Below are 25,767 nucleotides of genomic sequence, written 5' to 3'. Positions count from 1 at the left end.
TAGTGGAGTTTTCTCTGCCTTATATACAGCCCCTGCCCAGTGTGTTATATAGAGGACTATAACATTGCAAAAAGACTACCTCTGTCTCACACACAGCCCCCTCCCCAGCACCTTATATACAGATCTATAAACAGAAGCTCTATGCCTCACACATAAAGATCCCTCCCCAGTACTTTATACACAGATATATATTATAGAGAGGCTACCTCTGACACACTCACAGTCCCCTCTCAACACCTTATATACAGATCTATATTATTATAAAGAAGTTTTCATCCAGCTCCCTCCCCAGTACCTTATAAAGATATATAATATTATAGAGAGGTTACCTCTGACACACTCACAGTCCCCTCCCCAGGACCTTAAATGGAAATACTTAAAGGGACAGTAAAGTCATAATTAGACATTAATGATTAGGACATTGCATACAATTTTTTTACAACTTATCAATTTACTTCTATTATTTAACTTGCTTCCTTTTCTTGTTAACCTTTGTTGAAAAGTTTATTTAGGTAAGCTCAGGAGCAGCAAATAACTTAGGTTGTAGCTGCTGATTGGGAACTGCATATATATATATATATATATATATACCGATTGCCATTGGCTCACCAATGTGTTCAGTTAGAAACCAGTAGCGCATTGCTGTTCCTTCAACAAATGATACCAAGAGAATGAAACACAATTGATAACAGAAGTAAACTGGAAAGACATTTTAAATTGTATGCCATACTTATACCATGAAAGAAAAATGTTGGGTTTCATGTCCCTCTAATACTAGACAGAGGTTTCCTCTACATCACACACAACCTCCTCCCTAGCACTTTATACACAGATGTAAATTATTATAGAGAGTCATTCTGCCTCACACAGCCCCCTCGCCAGCACCTTAAATAGAAATATTTAATAACTAAACAGAGATCCTTTCTATTTAATAATACAGATATAATATTAAAGTGAGCCTTCCTCTGCTCTACACACACACAGCCCACTCCCAGTACCTTATACAAATATATACAATATTATAGAGGTTCCCTCTGCCTCATACACAGCCCCCTCCCCATCACCTAATATACAGATTTATATTATTAAAGAGTATCTCTCTAATTCACACACAGCTCCCTCCTCACTACCATATACATAGATATTTATTATAGAAAGGTTCCCTCTGCCTTACACACACAGCTCCCTCCCTAATACACAGATATATAACACACAGCCCCCTACCCAAAACTATAGAGCTTCTTTCTCTACCTCAGACGTATACAATCAGCTCCCTCACAGACAGTACCTTATATACAGAAATATAATATTATAGAGGGGTTTCCTCTGCCTCACACACAATCAGCTGAGCTACCACCAAGTACCTTATATAGAGATATATAATATTATATAGAGATATATAATATTATAGAGATTACCTCTGCCTCACACAATCAGCTCCATCCCAGCAATGTATACGATATATAATATTATAGAGGTTCACTCTGCCTTACACACAGTCTCCTGCCCAGTATCTTTTACAAAGCTATATACTCCTACAAAACTTGCTACACCTATTTCACACATACACAATTAGCTCCCTCACTGGTAGATGGTGCCTTACACTGTACATTCTTTACTACATAATTTGCGGAAATATAACGCTGTACAGCAAGGTCTTGCTCACGGTTTACCTTTGCGAACCTGCCATGTGTGAAGATAGTTTAGAAGCTAGTTCCTTCCCAGCAGAAGAGCATGTAACGTCACAAGTCACATGGCTGCTGTGAACTAGAACTACAGGAAGTATCTGTGTGGCAAGTGTAATGCTAGTTATACCATGTGATCTCTGCACTGCACTCATTTATTTACCTTTGTACGGAACAGGCTGCTGCCATTGTTCTGTTTTATTTGCGTACGCGTTACGTAGGCAGGACAACGTAACAAAGGTAGGGATTTAGGGAAGTATTTACAGAACACTGTCTACGCACTCAGTACGGTGGTTTCAGGTAAGTGACTTTTAAATCGGTGATGTGTTTGTGTATAAAGTACTGGGTAGACGTGTGTATGTCATAACGAGCCTCTCTTTAATAGTAACAATCTATGTATAAGGTAATGGGGAGGGGGCTGTGTGTGAGGGCAAAGCGAAGCTCCCTATAAAAAAAAAAATAGGTAAAAGATATGGCTGAGAAAATAATTTAGAACGCTTAACTCAGATTTTACAAAATAAATATATATATATATATATATATATATATATATATATATATATATATATATATGTGTGTGTGTGTGGGGCAGAGGGAATCTCTATAATATTAAACATCTGTATATAAGGTACTGAATGTGGAATGTGTAAGGCAGAGGGAACCTCTATAATATTACATATCTGTATAAAAAGGTACTGGGTGTGGTGGGATGTTTGTTTGAGGCAGAGAGAACCTCTAATATATGTCTGTATATAAAGTACTTGGGGATGGAATGTATGTGCGTAGCAGGGAGAACCTTTCTATAATATATATCTGTATAAAAGGTACTTGGGTGGGGGGGGGGGCAGATGGAAACTTTTATTTTTATATATATATATATATATATCTGTGTGTGTATATATATATATCTGTATATAAGGTGCTGCAATTGGGATATGTGTGTATGAGGCGGAGGGAACCTCTATAATAATAAATATCTGTATATAAGTTACTAGGGTGTGGAATGTGTGTGTGAGGCAGAGGGAAGCTCTCTATATTAATATATATCTGTATATAAGGTACTGGGGTGTGTGTAAGGCTGAGGGAACCTCTTTTTTAATATTATATATCTGTATATAAGGTACTGGGGTGGTGGATGTGTGTGTAATGCTAAGGAAACATCTCTATAATATTATATATCTGTACATAAGGTACTGGGAAGGGGTTGTGTATGTGAGAGAGGTAGGGAGAACGTCTCTATAATATTTATATCTGTGTATAAGGTACTAGGGAGGGGTTGTGTGTGAGGCAGAGGGTACCTCTCTATAAATATTAAATATCTTTGTTAAAATTTGAATTTAGCGTTCTTTAATATTTTTTGCCTATACGCCATTATTTTACTTTAGAAATTGGTAAGGGGGTTCAAATAAGGGCTACCAAAACACAGATTTTACTTTTATTATTATTATTATTATTATCATTTATTTGTATAGCACCACCAAATTATGTAGCACTGGATATAAAGTACTGGGGAGTGGTCTGTGTGTGTGAGGCAAAGGGAACCTATTTATAATCTTATATGCCTTTATATAAAATACCGGGGAGGGGAAGGGGATGTGTGTGGGACAAAGGGAATCTCCCTAAAGTCTTATATAGCTATATATATCGTACTGGGGTGGGGGCTGTGTGTGTGGGACAGAGCAAACCTCTCTATAATCTTATATGACTGTACATAAGTACATAAGTAAATGGTGTGGGGGCTGTGTGTGTGTGATGCAGATGGAACCTCTCTATAATATATACCTACAGTATATATAACATACTGCGGTTTAGATGTGTGTGGGGCAAAGGAAGCCTTTCTATAATCTTATATAGCTGTATATAACATACTGGGATGAGGGCTTATAGTGTGTGTGAGAGAGGAAAAGGGAACCTCTCTATAATATTATAGATAGTGCTCACAGAAAGTATTAAAAAGTGAGAAGGTATTGGTGCGCAAGTCTTACCCCTGCATAAACACTACTCTGTTCCCAAAATACAGTGTAGAAAAGATACAATGATAAAGGACGTGTACATGCGCTGTACAGCATGGGGATAATTAAAAATACAATGGCATACTATGTATAGCTATAAATTAAACCTTTCTGAGAGTACTGAATAATGTTGAATTATATCCTATAGATAAAGAGTCGCATACTATGTATGAATAAATGGATTATACCAACCCCTAATTGGGAGTGAAGAATCAAAATGCTACGTATCTATAATATAAATACAAGCTAGATTGAAAAGTGGTAGTACGTTATATCAAAAGAAAGAATTTGCATACTATGTATGAATAAGTTTTCCCATGTCCCTACGCTGGATTGAAAACAGTGTTCCGTTATATCAATCGATAAAGAATTTGCATACTATGTATGAATATAATTATTGCACTATCCTTAATATAAAACTAAAATAAATATATATATATATATATATATATATAGATTGGTACATTCAATTAAAACGCATATATAAACTAAAAATGGACACAATATATCAGCTATATTAACACAATTTATTTGATTGGCGTATACTCAAAAAACATGTATAAAAAATTGATGAATCAAGTTCTGTAGTGACCGATCACTGTGGATATAAAATACTAAAACGTCTTTTAAAAAAGTCGTCTTTAAAAAATTCTTTTGAAACTGTGCGTCTGAATTCAATAAACGATTCCAATAAGAAAGGTGATTAAGTTTGCAGGGAACAAGCTTTCATTCCTGCTTGATAAAACTATTGTGAGACTTTTATGAGACTTAAAGGGACATTAAACCCCAAAATTTTATTTCATTATTCAGACAGAGAATACAATTTTAATCAACATTCCAATTTACTTCTATTATCTAATTTTCTTCATTCTTTAGATATCCTTAGTAAAAGAAATAGCAATGCACATGGATGAGCCAATCACATGAGGCATCTATGTGCAGCCACCAATCAGAAGCTACTGAGCCTATCTAGATATGCTTTTCAGGAAAGAGAACGAAGCAAATTAGATAATAGAAGTAAATTAGAAAGTTGTTTAACATGTTATTCTCTATCTGAATCATGAAAGAAAAAATTTGGGTTTAATGTCCCTTTAACCCCTTAATGACCACAGCACTTTTCCATTTTCTGTCCATTTGGGACCAAGGCTATTTTTACATTTTTGCAGTGTTTGTGTTTAGCTGTAATTTTCCTCTTACTCTTTTACTGTACCCACACATATTATATACCGTTTTTCTCGCCATTAAATGGACTTTCTAAAGATACCATTATTTTCATCATATCTTATCATTTACTATAAAAAAAAATATAAAATATGAGGAAAAAATGGAAAAAAACACACTTTTTCTAACTTTGTCCCCCAAAATCTGTTACACATCTACAACCACCAAAAAACACCCATGCTAAATAATTTCTAAATTTTGTCCAGAGTTTAGAAATACCCAATGTTTACACGTTCTTTGCTTTTTTTTTTGCAAGTTATAGGGCAATAAATATAAGTAGCACTTTGCTATTTCCAAACCACTTTTTTTCAAAATGAGCGCTAGTTACATTGGAACCCTGATATCTGTCAGGAATACCTGAATATCCCTTGACATGTATATATTTTTTTTTAGAAGACATCCCAAAGTATTGATCTAGGCCCATTTTGGTATATTTCATGCCACCATTTCACCACCAAATGCGATCAAATAAAAAAAATTGTTCACTTTTTCACAAATTTTTTCACAAACTTTAGGATTTTCACTGAAATTATTTACAAACAGCTTGTGCAATTATGGCATAAATGGTTGTAAATTTTTCTCTGGAATCCCCTTTGTTCAGAAATAGCAGACATATATGGCTTTGACGTTGCTTTTTGGTAATTAGAAGGCCGCTAAATGCCACTGCGCACCATGCGTGTATTATGCACAGCAGGGAAGGGGTTAATAAGGGAGCATGTAGGGAGCTTTTTGGGGTAATTTTAGCTTTAGTGTAGTGTAGTAGACAACCCAAAGTATTGATCTACGCCCATTTTGGTATATTTCATGCCACCATTTCACCGCCAAATGCGATCAAATAAAGAAAAACGTTAAATTTTTCAAAATTTTAGATTTCTCACTGAAATCATTTACAAACATTTTGTGCAATTATGGCACAAATGGTTGTAAATGCTTCTCTGGGGTCTCCTTTGTTCACAAATAGCAGACATATATGGATTTGGTGTTGCTTTTTGGTAATTAGAAGGCCGCTAAATGCCACTGCGCACAACACGTGAATTATGCCCAGCAATGAAGGGGTTAATTAGGTAGCTTGTATGGAGTTTGCAGGGTTAATTTTAGCTTTAGTGTAGAGATCAGCTTCCCACCTGACACATCAGACCCCCTGATCCCTCCCAAAGAGCTCTCTTTCCCCCCCCCCCACCCCAAAAATTGTCCCCACCATCTTAAGTACTGGCAGAAAGTCTGCCAGTACTAAAATAAAAGGTATCCTTTTTTTATATATAGCATATTTACATATGCTGCTGTGAAAGATTCCCCCCCTTAGCCCCCCAACCTCCCTGATCCCCCCCCAAAACAGCTCTCTAACCCTCCCCCTCTGCCTTATTGGGGGCCATCTTGGGTACTGGCATCTGTCTGCCAGTACCCAGTTTGCATGTAAAAATGTTTTTATTTTTTTTTGTTTTTTCTGCAGTGTAGCTTCCCCCCCCCCAAGACTAATCCCCCACCCCCTCCCAGATCCCTTAGATGACTTTAGAGGGATTTTATCCCTCCTTTCTCCCCATAATAAAAAAAACCGTTTCTGTAGTGTAAGTGGTTCCCACCCGCTCCCTCCCCGTGCACGCGCGCACGCCCGTGCGCGCCCCCGGCGATACCGCCCCCGATCCCGCCCCCCTCTCTGACCAAGAAGCCATCGATGGCCGCCCACCCACCTCCCACTTCAGCTCCCACCCACCAACGAATGCGGCCATCGATGTCCGGTGCAGAGAGGGCAACAGAGTGGCTCTCTCTGCACCGGAGGGGTAAAAAATGTTATTGCAGGATGCCTCAATATCGAGGCATCCTGCAATAACCGGAAAACAGCTGGAAGTGATCAGGATCGCTTCCAGCTGCTTTCCACACTGAGGACGTGCAGGGTACGTTCTCAGGCGTTAACTGCCTTTTTTCTGAGGACGTACCCTGCACGTCCTCAGTCTTTAAGGGGTTAAGCACTTAAGAGTGTATCAGCCCGGCAGTGTGGTTAGACTAACACGGTTTGCTATTAAGACTATTCACGGTATTTAAAGAATTATAACGTTCATCACGATACTGGGCCAAAAGGAAAAAAGTCTCACAATAGTTTTTATCAAGCAGTAATGAAAGCTTGTTCCCTGCAAACTTAATCACCTTTCTTATTGGAATCGTTTATTGAATTCAGACGCACAGTTTCAAAAGAATTTTTTAAAGACGACTTTTTTAAAAGACGTTTTAGTATTTTATATCCACAGTGATCGGTCACTACAGTACTTGATTCATCAATTTTTTATATATGTTTTTTGAGTATACGCCAATCAAATAAATTGTGTTAATATAGCTGATATATTGTGTCCATTTTTAGTTTATATATGCGTTTTAATTGAATGTGTATATATATATATATATATATATATATATATATATATATATATATATATATATATATATATATATTGATATAACGGAACACTGTTTTCAATCCAGCGTAGGGACATGGGAAAACTTATTCATACATAGTATGCAAATTCTTTCTTTTGGTATAACGTACTATTACTTTTCAATCTAGCTTGTATTTATATTATAGATACGTAGCATTTTGATTCTTCACTCCCAATTAGGGGTTGGTATAATCCATTTATTCATACATAGTATGCGACTCTTTATCTATAGGATATAATTCAACATTATTCAGTACTCTCAGAAAGGTTTAATTTATAGCCATACATAGTATGCCATTGTATTTTTAATTATCCCCGTGCTGTACAGCGCATTTACACGTCCTTTATCATTGTATCTCACAGAAAGTATTGCCAGCCGGGTGTCATTATGAAGTAGCCAGGTGGGGGCAGTCTAATTCTTTGCAATATTGTAACATATTCTGTCATTTATAAATGTTACTTAAATGGACAGTATACTATAAAATAGTTTTTCCTTAAAGGGACACTGTACCCAAAAAATTTATTTCGTGATTCAGATTGAGCATGAAATTTTAAGCAACTTTCTAATTTACTCCTATTATCAAATTTTCTTCATTCTCTTGGTATCTTTATTTGAAATGCAAGAATGTAAGTTTAGATGCCGTCCCATTTTTGGTGAACAATCTGGGTTGTCCTTGCTGATTGGTGGATAAATTCATCCACCAATAATGATAGCAAGAGAACGAAGAAAAATTGATAATAGGAGTAAATTAGAAAGTTGCTTAAAATTGCATGCTCTTTCTGAATTACAAAAGAAAAACATTGGGTACAGTGTCCCTTTAATGTGTTTCCAATTACTTTTTTTTTACCAGCTGCAGAGTATAAAAATGTATGTAGGTTTTTTGGTGTATATGAATTAGCTGATTTTGTGTTTTGAGGCCACAACCTAATAAAATGGGTTGAGCTTGTAGGTATAATCAGATCTCATTACTTTAATACATTGTGTACATATACAAGCTTCTTTATCTTATATCTGTCTGTAAACCAATCATCAATACTTGGATAGAACAATGCGAAATTAACATTTTATTACCTTCTCTTCTATAGCCCTCTGGGAGTGTAAGTTCTTCTACTGGCTGTGTTAAAGGGACAGTCTGGTATAAATTAAACTTTCATTATTCAGATATGACTTTTAATTTTAATCAACTTTCAAATTTACTTTTATCATCAAATTTTGTTTTTTTCTCTTGGTATTCTTAGTTTAAACTAAACATAGGTAGGCTCATATGCTAATTTTTAAGCCTTTGAGGGCTGCCTCTTATCACATGCTTTTTAAATCTCTTTTAACACAAAGAGACAGAAAGTACACGTGGGCCATATAGATAACACTGTGTTCAGGCACAGGGGGTTATTTAAGATCTAGCACAAAACAATGCTAAATTTCAGACAATAGATAACAAACAGTCGTATGATCAGGGGGGCTGGAAGAAGGTTCCTAGATACAAGGTAATCACAGAGGTAAAAGTATATTAATATAACTGTGTTGGTTATGCAAAACTGAGGAATAGGTAATAAAGGGATTAGCTATCTTTTAAAACAATAACAATTCTATGGTAGACTGTCCCTTTAACAGTTTGGCCTCGAGGCCAAAAACTTTCAGGATGGGTGGGGATACCACAGGCTAAATAAACTATTTCAAATGCCAATATAAGGGCAATGTAAATACTTGTAAACAATTTAATACACTCCAGCAGGTAAAGTAGATCATTGGGAACAAATTAAAGGGTTAGAAATTGATTCCCATGTGAACCTAATTAAAATATATTTTTATAATTACTATTATAAATGCAATAATTTAAAATAGTTTTTTAATTAAATTAAGCTTTTTACATACCTTAAATTTAAAGGTTCAATTGTCATGAAATGTGCGGTAATAACCGCCCATAAAATGAGGCATGGCTCATATAATCCATCATCCGCCCCCCATCCAATGGCAAAGCTGCTGGGCCCCTTAATTTAAATATTCCATTCAGTCAGCATCGCATGCGCAGTACTGACATTAAATCACAGCTGTTCACAGCTTATTCATCCTATTGGTTGAAGGGGCAGCTTCACACCAGCAACTGAGTGGAGACAGATAGGGAACAATATAAACAGGAACTCTATTACCCACGCTTCAGGCTGCGAGCTGTACAACACTTTACAAGCTGCTTCTGTCCTACACTAAGGAGAGCAGCGTGTATACTAGAATTCTTCCCTTCCTGTGATGAAGCCCATCTGTGTTTTAAACGTTGAATACGGCAGTGAGTTTGAGAGCTATGTTTATTTAACTGTCGGGCTCATCTCCCCCTCCCTCTGGCTGTGTTTGCTTGATTAATGACGATGAGGGCTCCGTTTCCACATTAAAGCAAACACAGCCAGAGGGAGGGGGGGGAGATGAGCCCGACAGTTAAATAAGCATAGCTCTCAAACTCACTGCCGTATTCAACGTTTAAAAGACAGATGGACTTCATCACAGGAAGGGAAGAATTCTAGTATACACGCTGCTCTCCTAATGGTCTCTTCTCATTTGTAAGTGTGAAGCCTCCCCTCCAAGCGATGCTTATGTAAAGATTTGCACTCTGTGACTCTCTTGATGCAGGAGATGAGATCTGTGAACAAAATCTGTCAGGTGCGGTGCCTGCTTGAAAGAACTCTCAGTAGCCTGGGGGGCGAGTCTGCGCATGCGTTGCTAATAAAATAGTTTCATTGCGCATGCGGGCCGCCATGATGTATCTACCTAGGTAGAACATCGTAACAGGGCCCATATAATGTTTAAAAAATGGGTTTGGCGCAGTACCAAGTTTCTAATTGAAATTACAAAAAAACAGAAAACTTTACAAAGGTACCAATTACAAATGTATTTATTTATTTTAAGAAGTTTTTAATGAGTTAAAAATATTTTTTGGGTTTACTATCCATTTAAAGAAGAGAACATTTTTGAGTAAACTGTCCCTTTAAAGTGAATGTCAACTTTCATGATAAAGTGCCCAGTTTAAAAAAAAAAAAAAAAAAAACCTATTAAAAACAGGGGCACTTTCATTCATGAAAGTTTCCATTGCACCAGATTTTACAAATACCTTCTCCTGAAACACCGGGTCACCGCCCCAGGCCTGCAGGTCCTCTGTACTTTGTCAGCAATGATGAAACCAGTTTCCTGCAATCACGACTTCCCCCAGGAGCGTCCATCTGGTGAGGCCATGCCGTGATAGGAGGAAGCCAGTTTCGTCATTGCTGTGTAAGTACAGCAGGAAGAAGCAGGCACGGGGATCGGCGATCCAGCGTTTCAGGAGAAGAAGGTAAGTATTTGTACAATCCGGTGCAATGTAAACTTTCATGAATAAAAGTGCCCCTGTTTTTAATAGTTTTTTTAAAAACCTGGGTACTTATTATGAAAGTTGACATTCACTTTAAAGTAATGGTAAACTTTCAACTTTTTTTTTTTTTTTTTTTTTTAAATCAGATCCTGAATGTTAGTGATGTTTTAGATGGGCTTTAATTGATCACTTCTAATGAAGATGCGCTGTAACTTACTTTTTAATCTAGCTATGTTATTCAAATACCGCACGTTCCCGCCGCCTACATCAAAAGTTATGTTGTTTGTGAGCTAATGGTTTGAACTGTTCTCCAATCAACGCTCTAGCTACAATAAAAGTTCCACAGGGATAGAGCACTAATTGCAGAACAGTTCAAACTGTTGGCTCACAGAAAATATTACTTTTAAAGTGGACGGAACTCTGCGAGCAGCTGAATAAAAGCTTGTTCACAGCGATAGTCCCTCATAAAATGTTTGGCTTTGTTCCAGATTGCTACATGCTGAGGCTTGGATTCCCTACGTTAAAGTGCTGACAGTGCAGGATCGTCTGTACACTGGGAGCTGCAGCAGCAGGTAATATGCTTTTACAAACTTAGCCTTCATATACTGTTGTGTAGCACCTGTGCAGCGCTCTCTTTTCATTTATAAGTTGGAAATGTAAAACTTTATTTAAAAAAACAAAACAAAAAAAAACCCTGGTAATAATATTGTCTGTCTCTGCAGCTCCCACTGTACATACTATCCTTATCTGTTAAGGCTGGAACGCTTCATTCCTATGTGCTGATTATTGACAGACTTGGATTCCCTACATTGAAGAGCTCTCAGTGCTGGATCGTATGTACAGTGGGAGCCGCAGCAGCAGGCAATAATATATATATTTTTTTTAAATTGAACTAACTTTGTTACTCCACTTCTGGCTGGTATATATGTTTATTCATAAGAGGGGGGGGGGGGGGGGGGGGGGGCAAATGAACGCAAGAGCTGTACACTGGTGCCATCTTTGTTGCTGGTTATTGAAAATGTATATAAAAAAAACTATCACACTGCCTTTCATATTCTATATTGTTTAATTTATACTCCATACAGATTAATCAATATGTGGATGATACAGATAAGGATGAACAACATATTGTATAGTTTGTGTAACTTGTAAAATCCTAATAACGGCTGCATTAGTACCTAGTTTAGTAGCAATGAGAGGATTATACTATTTTTGGTGTAATATATGAAACATATAAATTATATATGGTGAATAACAATGTAAGTTGTATATGGGGTTTTGCTATAGTGCCGGTGCTGAATTGTGGTATAGTATGGGGAGTACCCCCTGAATGCTAGATGTCTGAACCTTCCCTTTATGGTGGATGTACAATATCCCCCTTGTGCTCTAGATTATGAGGTCTGGTATGAAATGGAGTACACATTTATAAATTCACTTTTAAAAAAAAAAAAATGAATACAAATAAACATATACTCAGTGTTTGATATAATATAACTTGTAGTACAATATTATAATAGCATATACAATTGTATTATAATTTACTATTATTATAGTATATCATTACATAACGATTACTAATGTTGTTGTTTTTTTATATATATTTTTTTTAAATTATCGGTTATTTGTAGAGCGCCTACAGATTCTATCAGTATTCTGGTGTATGATATATATATATATATATATATATATATATATATATATATATATATATACTTCAGTGAACTTTCATTTACATTTATTTATGTATATACCAAAGTTCAGTTTAACTACTTTTTTTTTTTTTTTTTTTATTACTAAATTTACATATTTTTGTCCTGTAGGGTTTCTTGCACAAATAATTTACAGGCTAGACAATGTGTATTGGTATTGTGTGTGTGTGTAATCATCTATTTATTGTGTCATTCTTTTAGTCTGACTTCTCGTCTGTTTTTATTGTTCATGTCTCACAATGTGAGGATTGTTCACACGTTTGTAGGTTTTTGTTCAGTGATACACATACATTGATTAAGTCAGACATAAATCCTATTCCTTTAGGAATGCATTATGTGTACTGACTATTATAGGTTTATATAAATACTTCAATCTGTAAATATTACTTATTGTAAATCGCTCTCGCTCTCTCGCTCTCTCGATTTGTCATTGATATTAAATTATTTTATTTATTTTTTTTAGTACGAAATCCACAGTTTACTGTGAGTCTATTTGCTTTCACTCTTGACAAGGAGTCGTCATTGGACTGTAAGTTTCTACAGACTTCATAAGTTTCTACAGGTGCCATAATACACCTTATACATGCATCATAATAGTAGTGTAAACATCACTAATACTGTGCTTTTATAATGTTGTGTAATGGAGAAAAAAACAAATAGTAATATTCTCTAATTATCATTACATCTAAATTGTTGCAACAATACTGTTTTCTTTTATATATAGACAGGGCTTTCTTTGTGGGGGTACTCACAGGTACTGAGTACCCCCACCTCTGCCAACTCATAAGACGTAATATTTGTAATCATCATGTAAATATACTAGTTTTCACAAGAGGGGACTTCAAAATACATCAGGCATTGTAAATAATATTGTACCTTTTGCTTTTCTCAGTTACTTAGCAGAATATATCAATCAATAATCAATGAGTACTGGCACCTGTACTTTTACAAAGAAAGCACTGTATATACTGTAGATATGTTATTATTTTTTTAAAAAGATACATTTGAGTGTAAGTTTACCTTGGGGGGGAGAACCTCATTTATTTCAATAGGAACAAAGACATATTATTAATAGTAAGTATGAACAATGTTTCTCATGGTTCTTTGACAATTTTACATGTACAATTTATAGTTATCACATTTTTGTTTTCTACTCTTCATAGATGCCACGTTGTTTTGTAAATGGTTGCTCTAAAAAACAAATGTGGGGGAAAAAAAGGGATACCACTATGCATTGCTTTCCGACATCGCCTAACAGAATAAGGTCATGGATACAGAGCTCTGGACAAGCTGTGGAGGACATGGATAATCTGGTTGAAAAAATAATAGAAACAAAGAAAAACTCTGTATTCAGAATGTGCTCAAGGCATTTCACGGAAAATGATTATGAAATGATTGGCGTACGCAAATACCTAAAGAAGGACGCAATACCAACCATATTTGACAGTCCCTTAACAAATCCAGACATTTTAAACATAAATGAACCACAATCTACAGAAAGCATTCAACCTCCACCCAAAAAGAAAAGGGAATGGTCACACAAAACTAGACACACTTCTACACATGGTCTAATAACAACAAGGTCTATAGGAACCTGGACTGGTCTCATATCAGAAGTTTTTGAAGAGTTGTCCGTGGAATTACAGACAATGAGGAGTTATAACACTACGACACAGAAGAAAACATGCAATATAGTAAATAGTCCTTTGAAAGTTCCAGACATCCAACCAACCTCTACAAGTGAACTGCAAACAAGCGACCCTAGAACATCATCAGTGCCTAGCCCCATTACAAGGCAAGTTAAAAATGATACTGAAGTGGGAAGCAATACCAATGTTTCTGGGGTCTCCATAATTACAGATAAGACAAGTTGATGTTTGTATGAAGACCCAGCTGATAATAACATATGTTCCATTAGATACATCCTCTTCAATAGCGGATGATATCTTAAGTGAATCCAAAGCACAAATTAATTGCATAATTTAATTAAATGATCATTTCAGCAACAAATATCTAAAACATTTAGGGCTATATTACAAGTGGAACACTAATTTATCACTCCCCCTTAACTGGCAAATTTGTCCGTTAGTGAGCACACAATAACCAGCCATTACAAGTGGCTGGTTATTGCTACAGCGAGGCCTCGGTAGCAATTGGCTTTTAGAAAATTAACCAGAGATCAGATCTCTGGTTAATTTTCAAAAAATTACCCAATTGCCCCCAAAATAAAGTATATTTTATACATAGGCAGTTTTTGGGGGCTAAAGATGGCGGGTTTGGTTTGTTAGAAAAGAAGGCACTAAAAAGTGCCTTTACATTGTGCGGTCTATGGGAACTGTGTGTTCCCAGTAAATATATATATATATATATATATATATATATATATATATATATATATATATATATATATATATATATATATATTTAACAACAGGTGCCTTTTAATGTGACGTTTCAGGGAACATATCGCCTTCCTCAGACCTCAGTCTGAAACGTCACATTAAAAGGCATCTGTTGTTAAAGCCCAGTGAGTGCAAGCCTGCTATGTATTTATATGTGTGTGTGTATATAATTTTGTGTTTGTGTTTAAAGGGACACTCAACCCAAATTTTTTTTCTTTCATGATTCAGATAGAGCGTGTAATTGTAAGCAACTTTCTAATTTTACTTCTCTTATCAATTTTTCTTCGTTCTCTTGCTATCTTTATTTGAAAAGAAGGCATCTCGGCTAAGGAGACAGCAAATTTTGGGTTCAGAACCATGGACAGCACTTGTTTAAAGGTGCTGTCCAATCAGCAAGGACAACCCAGGTTGTTCACCTAAAATGGGCCGGCATCTAAACTTACATTCTTGCTTTTCAAATAAACATACCAAGAAAATGAAGACAATTTGATAATAGGAGTAAATTAGAAAGTTGCTTAAAATTGCATGCTCTATCTGAATCGCAAAATATTTTTTTTTTCGCTTCATTGTCCCTTTAAGTGCTGCGCAACTTACCCCCTTCACTGCACTAGGTTCTCATGCCGTGACTATCAGCTTGAGAACAAGGCTCCCATTGGAGCCAATGGAACTGCGCTCTCTTGAACGCAATGCTTCCATGCACCTTGTAATACCAGCGCACATTTGCGTGTAAATGTATTACTAAGTTGAGCTCAAATATTGCTTTTGTGAAAGCAATATTTTGCGCTCAATTTATAATCTAGCCGTTAACCCTTTAAAGGGACACTAAACACCTGCTGAAAAGCCTTAAATCTATCTCCTTCTGATTACTCAAAATCAAGTAAGCATAGATGTCTATGCCATCTTGTCAGTTTACCCCAAATTGTTTAAAAAAAAGTGTTTTCAATTACAATGTTGTACCTGTGCTTGATGTTTGTATGCATGCCGCCATATTGTAACACGCAGGCACAGCTGTCACATGATACGCACGGCACAGTGTTTAATTATGTATGTTTAGAGAGCAATCACATCTGCAGCACGCACTAACTGTGAGGCATGCAGAGCGTGTTCTGCAGTGTGTGAAGATATTATTATTTATGTGTGCCTGATGTATATTACATAAGTGAGTGAGAGCATGGCTTTAGACACCACAATTAAAAATAGTAAGCTCTGGGGAGGGACAAGAGAGAGACCAGTCCTGTAAATAATGGGTAAGCCTTGGCTAGGGAAATCCTTATTCCGAGGTCTGGTTATATCTAACCCTGCAGTACATAATATGGCACCAGAAGATCCTTACTTTTCCTGCCCAAACGTTACATCCATCCTTGGTCTCAAAGCGTGACTCCCACTGCCGTCTAACACAAGGCAGCCCAGCCTGTCACTCTTAGGAAGTGTGTGCAAACGCAACTGAAGCCCGTCACCCACAAGGAAGCATCTGGCAACTCTACAAAACGGAGAGTATCTTCAAACTACTGTCTATGTCAAGCACTTAGCCGGTGTTTAGACAGAGTCCCGCTTTGAGCCCATGGAGTAATCTGATGTTTTACTGAAAAAGTAAGGTGCAGTATTATGCACTGCAGGGTCAGAAGTGCTCAGCAACAAAACTCCGGTTTGTAGAGTTGCCAGATGCTTCCTTGTGGGTGACGGGCTTCAGTTGCGTTTGCACACACTTCCTAAGAATGACAGGCTGGGCTGCCTTGTGTTAGGCAGCAGTGGGAGTCACGCTTTGAGACCAAGGATGGATGTAACGTTTGGGCAGGAAAAGTAAGGATCTTCTGGTGCCATATTATGTACTCCAGGGTTAGATATAACCAGACCTCGGAATAAGGATTTCCCTAGCCAAGGCTTACCCATTATTTACAGGACTGGTCTCTCTCTTGTCCCTCCCCAGAGCTTACTATTTTTAATTGTGGTGTCTAAAGCCATGCTCTCACTCACTTATGTAATATACATCAGGCACACATAAATAATAATATCTTCACACACTGCAGAACACGCTCTGCATGCCTCACAGTTAGTGCGTACTGCAGATGTGATTGCTCTCTAAACAACATACATAATTAAACACTGTGCCGTGCGTATCATGTGACAGCTGTGCCTGCGTGTAACGCAAGTTACAATATGGTGGCATGCATACAAACATCAAGCACAGGTACAACATTGTAATTGAAAACACTTTTCTAAACAATTTGGGGTAAACTGACAAGATGGCATAGACATCTATGCTTACTTGATTTTGATTAATCAGAAGGAGTTTGTTTTAAGGATTTTAGCAGGCAGGTGTTAAGTGTCCCTTTAAGGACACAGCTTTCAGTTTGCTCAGTTGTTTTATGACGGAAAAATTCTGTCATATGTCAAGAGGTTAATATTAACAAATGTTAGTTTAAAAACTGGCATACATTTTAACCAGTTGGTCAGTAAAATTATCCTGTTTTTTTTCCCACTAAAATGGCCTTGGGGTGAACACTGGTGTAATATCTGTGTGTGTGTATAAGGCAGAGGGAACATCTCTATAATATTGTATACCTGCATATAACATACTGGGGAGGAGCTGTGTGCGTGTGAGATAAATGGGATCTCTCTATAATATTATATATCTGTATATAAGGTACTGGGAAGGGTCTGTTTGTTTGTATTACTTTAGAAATTTAGTATGGGAGTAAAAATGAGGGCTATAAAAACTAAGATTTACTTATAACTGTATATAAGGTACTGGGGAGGAGTCTGTGTGAGTGAGGCAGAGGGAACCTATTTATAATCCTATATATCTGTATATAACACACCGGGGGCCGATGCATGTGTGTGGGACAGAGGGAACCTTTCTATAATCTTACATACCTGTATATAACATACTGGGAGGGGATGCATGAATGTGGGACAGAGGGAACCTCTCTATAGTCTTTTAAATAGCTGTATATAACATACTGGGGTGGTGGCTGTCTGTTTATGAGGCAGAAGGAACCTCTCTATAATATTATATGCCTGTATATAACCTACTAGGGAGGGAATGTGTGTGACAGAGGGAACCTTTCTATAATCGTATATATCTGTCTAGACTGTTCACAGAAACATTTGCCAGCCATGTGGCATTATGAAGTAGCCAGGTGGGGGCAGTGCAATATATTGCAATGGGATAATATTTTACTGTTATTTAATCTAGCCAAAGTACAAATTACTTGCATAATTTAACATTAACCTCTTAAGGACATATGACGGAATTTTTCCGTCATAAAACAATTGAGCCAACTGAAAGCTGCGTCCTTAAAGGGTTAATTGATTTAATTATAAATTGTGCAACAAGCATTGAAAACAAGACATTAGCTAGTTTTAAGCCAATTTGAATATATTTAAATGTTGGCCTGGTAGTGGCATGACTGATGGGGGCATATGAAGTAACTGTGGAGCACTTACTTAGCGTTTTAAAAGTGCGAGGCTGAAGCTCCGCCTGATTACAGCAGCCATTTGTATACAGATTTCTCTGACTTTGTTACTCACCTTTAACAGTGACATGCTGTATTTTCAAGAATATCTAACTTAACAAAACACCACCAATATTTGAACTCCTACATTGTTAAGTACAATAGCGCTTGTTATTATTATTACTACTTTGGGATACGCCACATACTAGGGAAATTGTGTCTGACCCTCCTAGTGGATTTGTCTTTAAGGACTTAGAAGCCTCATTAGAGGGATATGATCAGGAAGTGGATCTTATTTTATTAGAGAATGAAAACTCATTAGATGGACTGTTTTTTCAAATAGATGAACTCAGACGTAAAGACATCAAATTGGATCTTGGCATCAAGACTTTTTTGCTATACAAACGACAGCAAAGAATACCTAGAGGGTTAAGAATTAGAAAGTTCCCCTCATTTTTAGTCACTGACCCTGATTTCATTAAAAAATTGAATACATTTTGGATGACTGCTCATTTGCACTAATGGACTTATTAATAACTTTCAAAAAACAACAAAGACTGGAATCAATCAAATATATCAAAATCGTGCAAATGGACTTGCAAGGGTTCCAGACGGATAAGGACTCCAAATCCTATGATAAGAAATTTGAAGAGAATATGGCAAGATTTACAAAAGAGCTATGGTACTTTAAAAAGCAAAAATTGCCAAGGAACAAAAGAGATTATGAGTTGAATAAAGTTTATAGATGGCAGAGTGAGGGGAGGAGTCAGCGTCATACAAATCGGTTCCATAAAAACAAAATGGATACATTGTCCAATAAAAACAGTAAAAAAGGGCAATTTTCAGAAACTGAGTATGACGTTGACACCTCTGAACACGACTCAAATGATGAACTGGTAGATACAACTGGCATGTCAGCACACCCCCTCAGAAATGAGACAATATGTAAAAAAACGAAGTGCGCACAGGCACAAAGCCAAAAAGAAAAAAACAAGAAGGAGCAGTAGGGGGGGAAGTAAACGTAAATGGGGGGCAGAACCAGATATCAAACACGCACACAAATAAAGAAATATGTATAAGAAATGTGATTTATCTAAGCATGAATTTACAGAGGGAGAGAAAGAAGTACTTGGATTAGGTCTAAATTATACTCCAACTGCACATTTTGACCTGTTTGGCACCATCCATGATGTTAATATATTTGTAAGAAAATTAACTTTAAAACAACATTTTTCAAAACCTGAGGATGGTGCCAAGCAAGACATAAGTGCTGAAATACAAATGCAGGTAAATGATAACCATGACCTAACGTTTAATGAACAATGCCTGGTTTTAGATCTCACCTCCATGCTGAATGACAGCGTGGAGGTAAGAAGAATACCGTGATACAGTGATGTTCAAACCTAGCATGAACAAAAGCAAGTTTTACCCTATACAAAGCGAAGCAAGAGCATAGATGTTTTTCAGCGTACTGTTGAGCTGAAATTACAGGAACTTTCAGAGAGTATAATGAATAAAAAGACATACATTTAATCCATAATAACAGAATACCTATGCTCAAAACAAAGCTTTAAAGACCTTACAATCTAACACTGAAATCATGATCAAAGAATCAGATAAGGGTGGGAATGTGGTCATTATGGACCGTGAATATTATATCACAGAAGCTGAAAGACGGCTAAATGATGAGGAGGTGTACTCCAAATCGACCTTCAATAACACTCAGAAATTTAAAGCCCAATTAAAGGACTTATTAGAACTAGGATGACAAGTAGGGGCTTTCAAGGAAACGTTTTTTGATACGCTACTCCCATCAACCCCCTTTGCTCCCATCTTTTACTTTGTCCCTAAGCTACATAAAGACAGCAAAACTCCCCCTGGTAGGCCAATTATATTTGGGGTAGGTTCTCTCCTTGAACCTCTATCTGAACTAGTGGACACATATTTGCAACCACTAGTGGGCAATTTAATCAGTTACATTAAAGATTCCACACAGGTTCTTAACAAATTTCACAATGGCACAAATCATATTGTTTTTTGACAGTTAACGTTACGTCTCTATATACCTCCATCCCACAAAACCAGGGTCTAGCGGCTGTGGCATATTTCCTAAACAATTTTTCTAATTACACAAAGGATGTTCTATATTTTCTACTAACTGCCATAGAGTTCCTTCTGAAACATAATTTTTTTATGTTTGGTGGGTGTTGCTATCTCCAGAGGCGTGGCACGGCTATGGGGGCAAAATTTGCCTACGCCAACCTTTTTATGGGTTGGTGGGAAGCCTGCCACGTCTATGCAGATGGAAACCACCACAAGAGACATATTGTTTATTATGGAAGATATATTGATGACCTGTTGGTGGGATGGAGATGAAAAAACTGTGGCAAGCTTCTTGGAGGCCATTAACTCCAATGACATGAATCTGGGATTCACAGCTGAACAACACAAACCAAACATAAAATTCTTGGATTTGGAGCTGCAGACATAGAGACCCACACAGTTAAATCAACGGTATACAGGAAACCCACAGGAGGTAACGCAATATTAAATTACAGATCTAGTCCCCTGGCCATGTCAAAAAAAGCTATACTGAAAGGCCAATTTATAAGAACAAGAAGAATTTGTTCGGATGAAAAAACATATGAAAGAGAATGCCTGGTACTCAAGGAAAGACTCCTAGATAGGGGTTACCCAGAGTTATTACTAAATAACACCAAAAACAAGGTAGACACAATATCAAGGGAGGATTTGTTGAAATACAAAAATTCTTACAAAAGAAAAGACAATACAAAAGTGAATGAAAAAGTAGTATTCAGTACCCCATATAGTCTGGTATACACTAGAATTTGTGATATTGTAAAACAAAGCCTTCCTATATTAGCGGTAGACTCTGGACTATCGCAGGTAGCTATGGGAGGTTGTAAATTTGTAGCCAAAAAGGGTAAAACTATAGGTAATATAGTAGCACCATCCGATTTACCTAGCAGTAACAGCAGGACATGGCTACCTAGCAGATTATGATTTTTCAAGTGTAGAGCACAACGGTGCAAAACATGCAACTGTTGTAGAAGGTACAAATTTAAGATCTACAATTACAAACCGAGAATATGACATCAGGTTCAAATTAAACTGTAATTCTAACCATGTAATCTATCTCCTAACATGTAGGGGGTGCCATATACAATATGTAGGTAGGACTAAACGCCTCCTAAAAGACAAGTGCTCTCAAACATATACGGAACATAGAAGATCCAGATACTCTGACACCAGTATCTAAACATTTTAAATATATGCACCAAGGTGACGCATCATTACTTTCCATCCAAGCAATAGATCATGTCCCTAAACATAAAAGGGGGGGTGACAGAGAATACAAACTTGGTTATAAAGAGGCAAAATGGATATTTCTACTGAACACACACCAGGCACCCACTAGGGATTAATAAAGAAAGTGATGTGAACCTATTCATTTAGGGATTGTTAATATCTCTAGTTATATACTTTTATTTTTCCTACTTTTCTTACACATTCTCGTTTATATATTGAAAAATATGAGGCTTACTTCTATAAATATTTTTAGTATCTCACATGGTGATCATTAAGTGCCACTAACTAAATCTCAAAATAGTTATATATATATATATACTTTAATCTGTATTTTTACGTAATGGTTGAAAACATATTCAAGAATAAAGGGTTACCCACTGATAATTGGAGGCTTATAAATAATTTCCCCTTTAAATTGATATGTGCATAGCAAAATATAAATTCAGGCAGGTAGGGGTTAACTTGTTGTTTTTAGTGTTGTTAATTGATGTCTCTTTAAGAAGAGAACATGCTCACAGCAGTCAGATAGCAGTGATCAAGCGTGGAATACCATGCAAATCATGTCTGCCGTTTTCTTGCTGTGACCTCTACCATGCACTTATGGGGCTGAGGCTCCTTTTTGTTTTTAACGTACCCAAATAAAGAGCGCTATTTTTACAATCATATTGGTGGTGACTCTGTGAGTACTTTTACCATAACTGCTGCTTTGGATATCTTGGATTTGCTGATAAGCGTATACACCTGTGATGCCTGGGAGTACTTTCGTTGCCTCTAGTTAGAAAAATCAGCTGGATAGTGTGCCCATTAAAGGGACACTAAAGTCAAAATTAAACTGATTCAGATAGCGCACACAATTATAAACAACTTTTCAATTCATTACAATTATTTAAATGTGCATAATATATTTATTTACACCAGCTCCTAATAAGCATGTGCAAGTATTCACAGTATCTAGATATATGCATTATGTGATAGGCTGATGGCTGTCACATGATGCAGTAAGAGGAAAAATAGAAATTGAAACCAAGTGCTTTATTATGCATTTACTGTTTTTAGTGGTCCTTTTAAATAGGTTTTGGGCAGTGCAACTAGCTCTGTAATTATGTTACTTTACTTGTTTGTATATATTTCTTTGTATGATCCTCTTCTTCACTCAAACATAGTCTCACCGACGCGTCCTTTTGCGCGTTTCACTCCTAACTTGCAGCATGGAGCTTCTTCCGGGTTGTGACGTAGTAAGAGCAGACGTCTCATTTATTGGTGGTAGGCAAGTCATCTGACCATGAATGGCACATTCATTGCCCCTTTAAGGACTTACAATGGCTGCATTAAGTATGAACGAAGTGCCGCTTTAAGGATTCATGACAAAATCGTCAGATGACTTGCCTACCACCAATAAATGAGACGTCTGCACTTACTACGTCACAACCCGGAAGAAGCTCCATGCTGCAAGTTAGGAGTGAAACGCGCAAAAGGACGCGTCGGTGAGCAGCGCTTTTGTCCGTGGGATCCCCCCAATTTGCTTTTTGGAGCAGCAACACCTGTGGAACTGCATGAAATCTGCCAGTCAGACAGCCATTGTGTGGAGGGGTAGTGAGTACATCCTGAATTGTTCGCATGTGTGATCTGCATTTAGGGGCGTAAAGTTTGGTATGAACTGCCTAGTATCCTATATGGATTTGCAAATATCGGGTTAACTCGCCCCCTATACTAATTTTCTCATGTGAATCCCCCACACTGAGCATCTAGACCTTTAGACGTACAGGTTTGCTGTGAATGTTTGAATGCCCTAAAACTGGCCTAAGTGATTGGTGTCATCTTTCATCCTATATACCATCTTCATTTGTTTATTGTCTTACCATCACTGCCGCGACACTGCATACAGCCATCTATCATCATCTTCATTCATTTGATACATGTTATGTGTCCATTTCATTTCCAATGCATGCAGATGTGGATTGTTCCATCATTTTGAATGAAAATAATCTGACATTGGACTGTGTTGCCGGCTTAGGTTTCAGTTTAGGAGCTGTATGAGGGGCCCATGTGATTTGTCTGTTTATCTTCTATGTGTGTCTTTATGTTATGTGTTTTATTTTTGATTAATGAATTTTGCACTTTTTTGTTCATTTAGATTAAATTGCAACTTTTTTTATATTTATTGGTATTTGATTCATTCATTTATTATTTTTTGTTAGGTGATTGCTTGTTATCCTGGTCTTTTGGGCTGCACCTTATACTGGTACAGCCTTTTCTTTCTTTTTCTAAGTGTATGGTAATATAGTGAACACCAGGTAGCATTCCCTCTATAATTATTATATTACAGCATTATTGGTTGAGCTTCTTTATGTGTCCGTTTTTTTGTTTATAATATATATATATATATATATATATATATATAATATGTGTGTGTATGACCGTTATTCTCATATCTGTAATATCTGACATGTATGTGTCACTGTAGCAGGTCTCAGTGTCACAGAAAATCACTGACCTCGAACAAGATGAAGAAGTTGCCTGAGCAGATCCTGGATCACATCCTGGAGATTCTCTACCTGCTGACGGGAGAGGTGAGAAAACTTCATAACACCACGGTAACCTCCTGCAGTTAATGTGTATTAGTTGCTTAGCAACAAGAGGTGTCAGATGCTCAGAGGTAAAGGAAGAGCTTGTGTTTAAGGTGTTTGTGCAAATACAAAAGTGTAGAATTGTTCTGAGAATATTCTGTTGTAGAAATTCACATGCGGAGACAGTTATTTCCCAGCAGCCTTTTGTTATTTGTTCGATCATTCCCATACACAGACCAGCAATAGGCATCTTATGAAGTGATGAGTGAAAAGTGAAAAAGTTATGGAGATTAGGCACTTAAAGGATTACTTTCTGTTATAATTTTTAAGCCAAACAACTAACATATTAAAGTTAATAAACATTAATTAAAACCTACTGACCTATATTTTCTCCAAAACAAAGTTTCAAAACGTTCTAAAAGTTATATCTTTTATTCGCCGATGATGTCACGTTATCCTGCCCACTATTTTCAGCACTGCATGTTCAAAATACATAAACCAATAACTTTGTGTTTAAAGCGCCATTTTGAAACCTAGGTACTGTAAACGGATTGGTACAGAGCAAAGGATACCCACGGAGTGGGTTTGGAAAACAATTACATTTGCAGACAAGATTTCTGATATACGGTAGAGATATGTTAATGAAATGCTATTGATAAAAAGCGTATTTGGGGTAGTTAGTTAGTAACAGGCATAGAAAATATTTACTTACAGTGGCCCTTTAATCTGCAAAAGGGATAAAGGTGTGTATGGAAGTCGTTAGCTAAATATGTAGAAAAAACTGGACCTTGGACAGAATAAGTGAAAAATTCTTCTACAATTTATTTTCAAAATAAAAACATGATAATACCAAGATAAAATAAATCACAATCCCTAAGTGTTGCAACACTATATCGATCAATTCATAAAATTTCTAAAATTCAGATAAACATTTGTTTCATACACAAATAAAAGGATTTATCTGCTCTTTTGTATCCTTTGTTCAAAGATTTTAGATAGAATGTATTCTTTTATTTCAACACAATTAATAATATTTGTCTCTATTTGAAATTTTATATCTATATTTCATCAACTTTAAAATTACAAATATGTAGCAAAAACTAACAATTAGTTAAAACAATTTAAATGCAAGACTGATTATAAATGGTGTCCCCACAATGGCTGTTTACTTATATTGGTTGTAATTTTGTGTATCTAAAAAGTTCATCAAAGCATTTGTAAGTAATTGGAGATAAATTACTGAGGGCTGTGTTCTTTATCCTTATATTTATGTTGTGATATATTACGGTTTCACAGCCAAGCAGTTTCTTGATAAAGCCAGGGTTGCTGGCGAAACATGTTGATATCTGTGTGAACACCAAGAAAGAAAAAGCCTGTTTTTTTCCTGCGTACAGAAGTACTTAAGTGCAGGAGATTGAGGAACTACAAACACAAAAGCTAACTTGCGCAAGTTACAGAAACAAAAGGATTGTCTACAGTTTGGTGCTGTAATCAGAGCACTTCTACAAAGACCAGTGACAAGGTAACACAAAGAAAATTACCTACCGGAACCCCTTGTCTGAGAGTCAAACTGAGGACACATAGGAACTGCCGGGAAGCCGTGAGTAGTAACAGCTCACAAG

General features: G+C 36.6%; 1 protein-coding gene across 3 annotated transcripts in view; it reads left to right on the top strand.

Annotated features, from left to right (window-relative positions):
• The first annotated feature begins 1,856 nt into the window (after nucleotides 1–1,856).
• The window catches only part of LOC128657322 (uncharacterized), a 97,686-nt gene continuing 73,775 nt past the window's right edge, over nucleotides 1,857–25,767 (top strand). For 2 of the 3 annotated variants that reach the window (XM_053711624.1, XM_053711622.1), the window contains exons 1-5: nucleotides 1,861–1,985; nucleotides 11,171–11,254; nucleotides 12,855–12,920; nucleotides 13,555–14,186; nucleotides 24,043–24,148. In XM_053711624.1, the coding sequence (XP_053567599.1) occupies nucleotides 13,555–14,186; nucleotides 24,043–24,148 (738 nt within the window). In that variant the 5' untranslated portion in view covers nucleotides 1,861–1,985; nucleotides 11,171–11,254; nucleotides 12,855–12,920. Of the gene's footprint in view, nucleotides 1,986–11,170; nucleotides 11,255–12,854; nucleotides 12,921–13,554; nucleotides 14,187–24,042; nucleotides 24,149–25,767 lie in introns of all 3 variants that reach the window. The other variant, XM_053711623.1, reaches the window with a different exon arrangement.

This window comes from Bombina bombina, chromosome 4, assembly GCF_027579735.1.
Source record: "Bombina bombina isolate aBomBom1 chromosome 4, aBomBom1.pri, whole genome shotgun sequence".
Classification (NCBI taxonomy): Eukaryota; Metazoa; Chordata; class Amphibia; order Anura; family Bombinatoridae; genus Bombina; species Bombina bombina.
The sequence above is the reverse complement of the archived record's forward strand: the minus strand, read 5'-3'. Positions and strand labels throughout refer to the sequence as shown.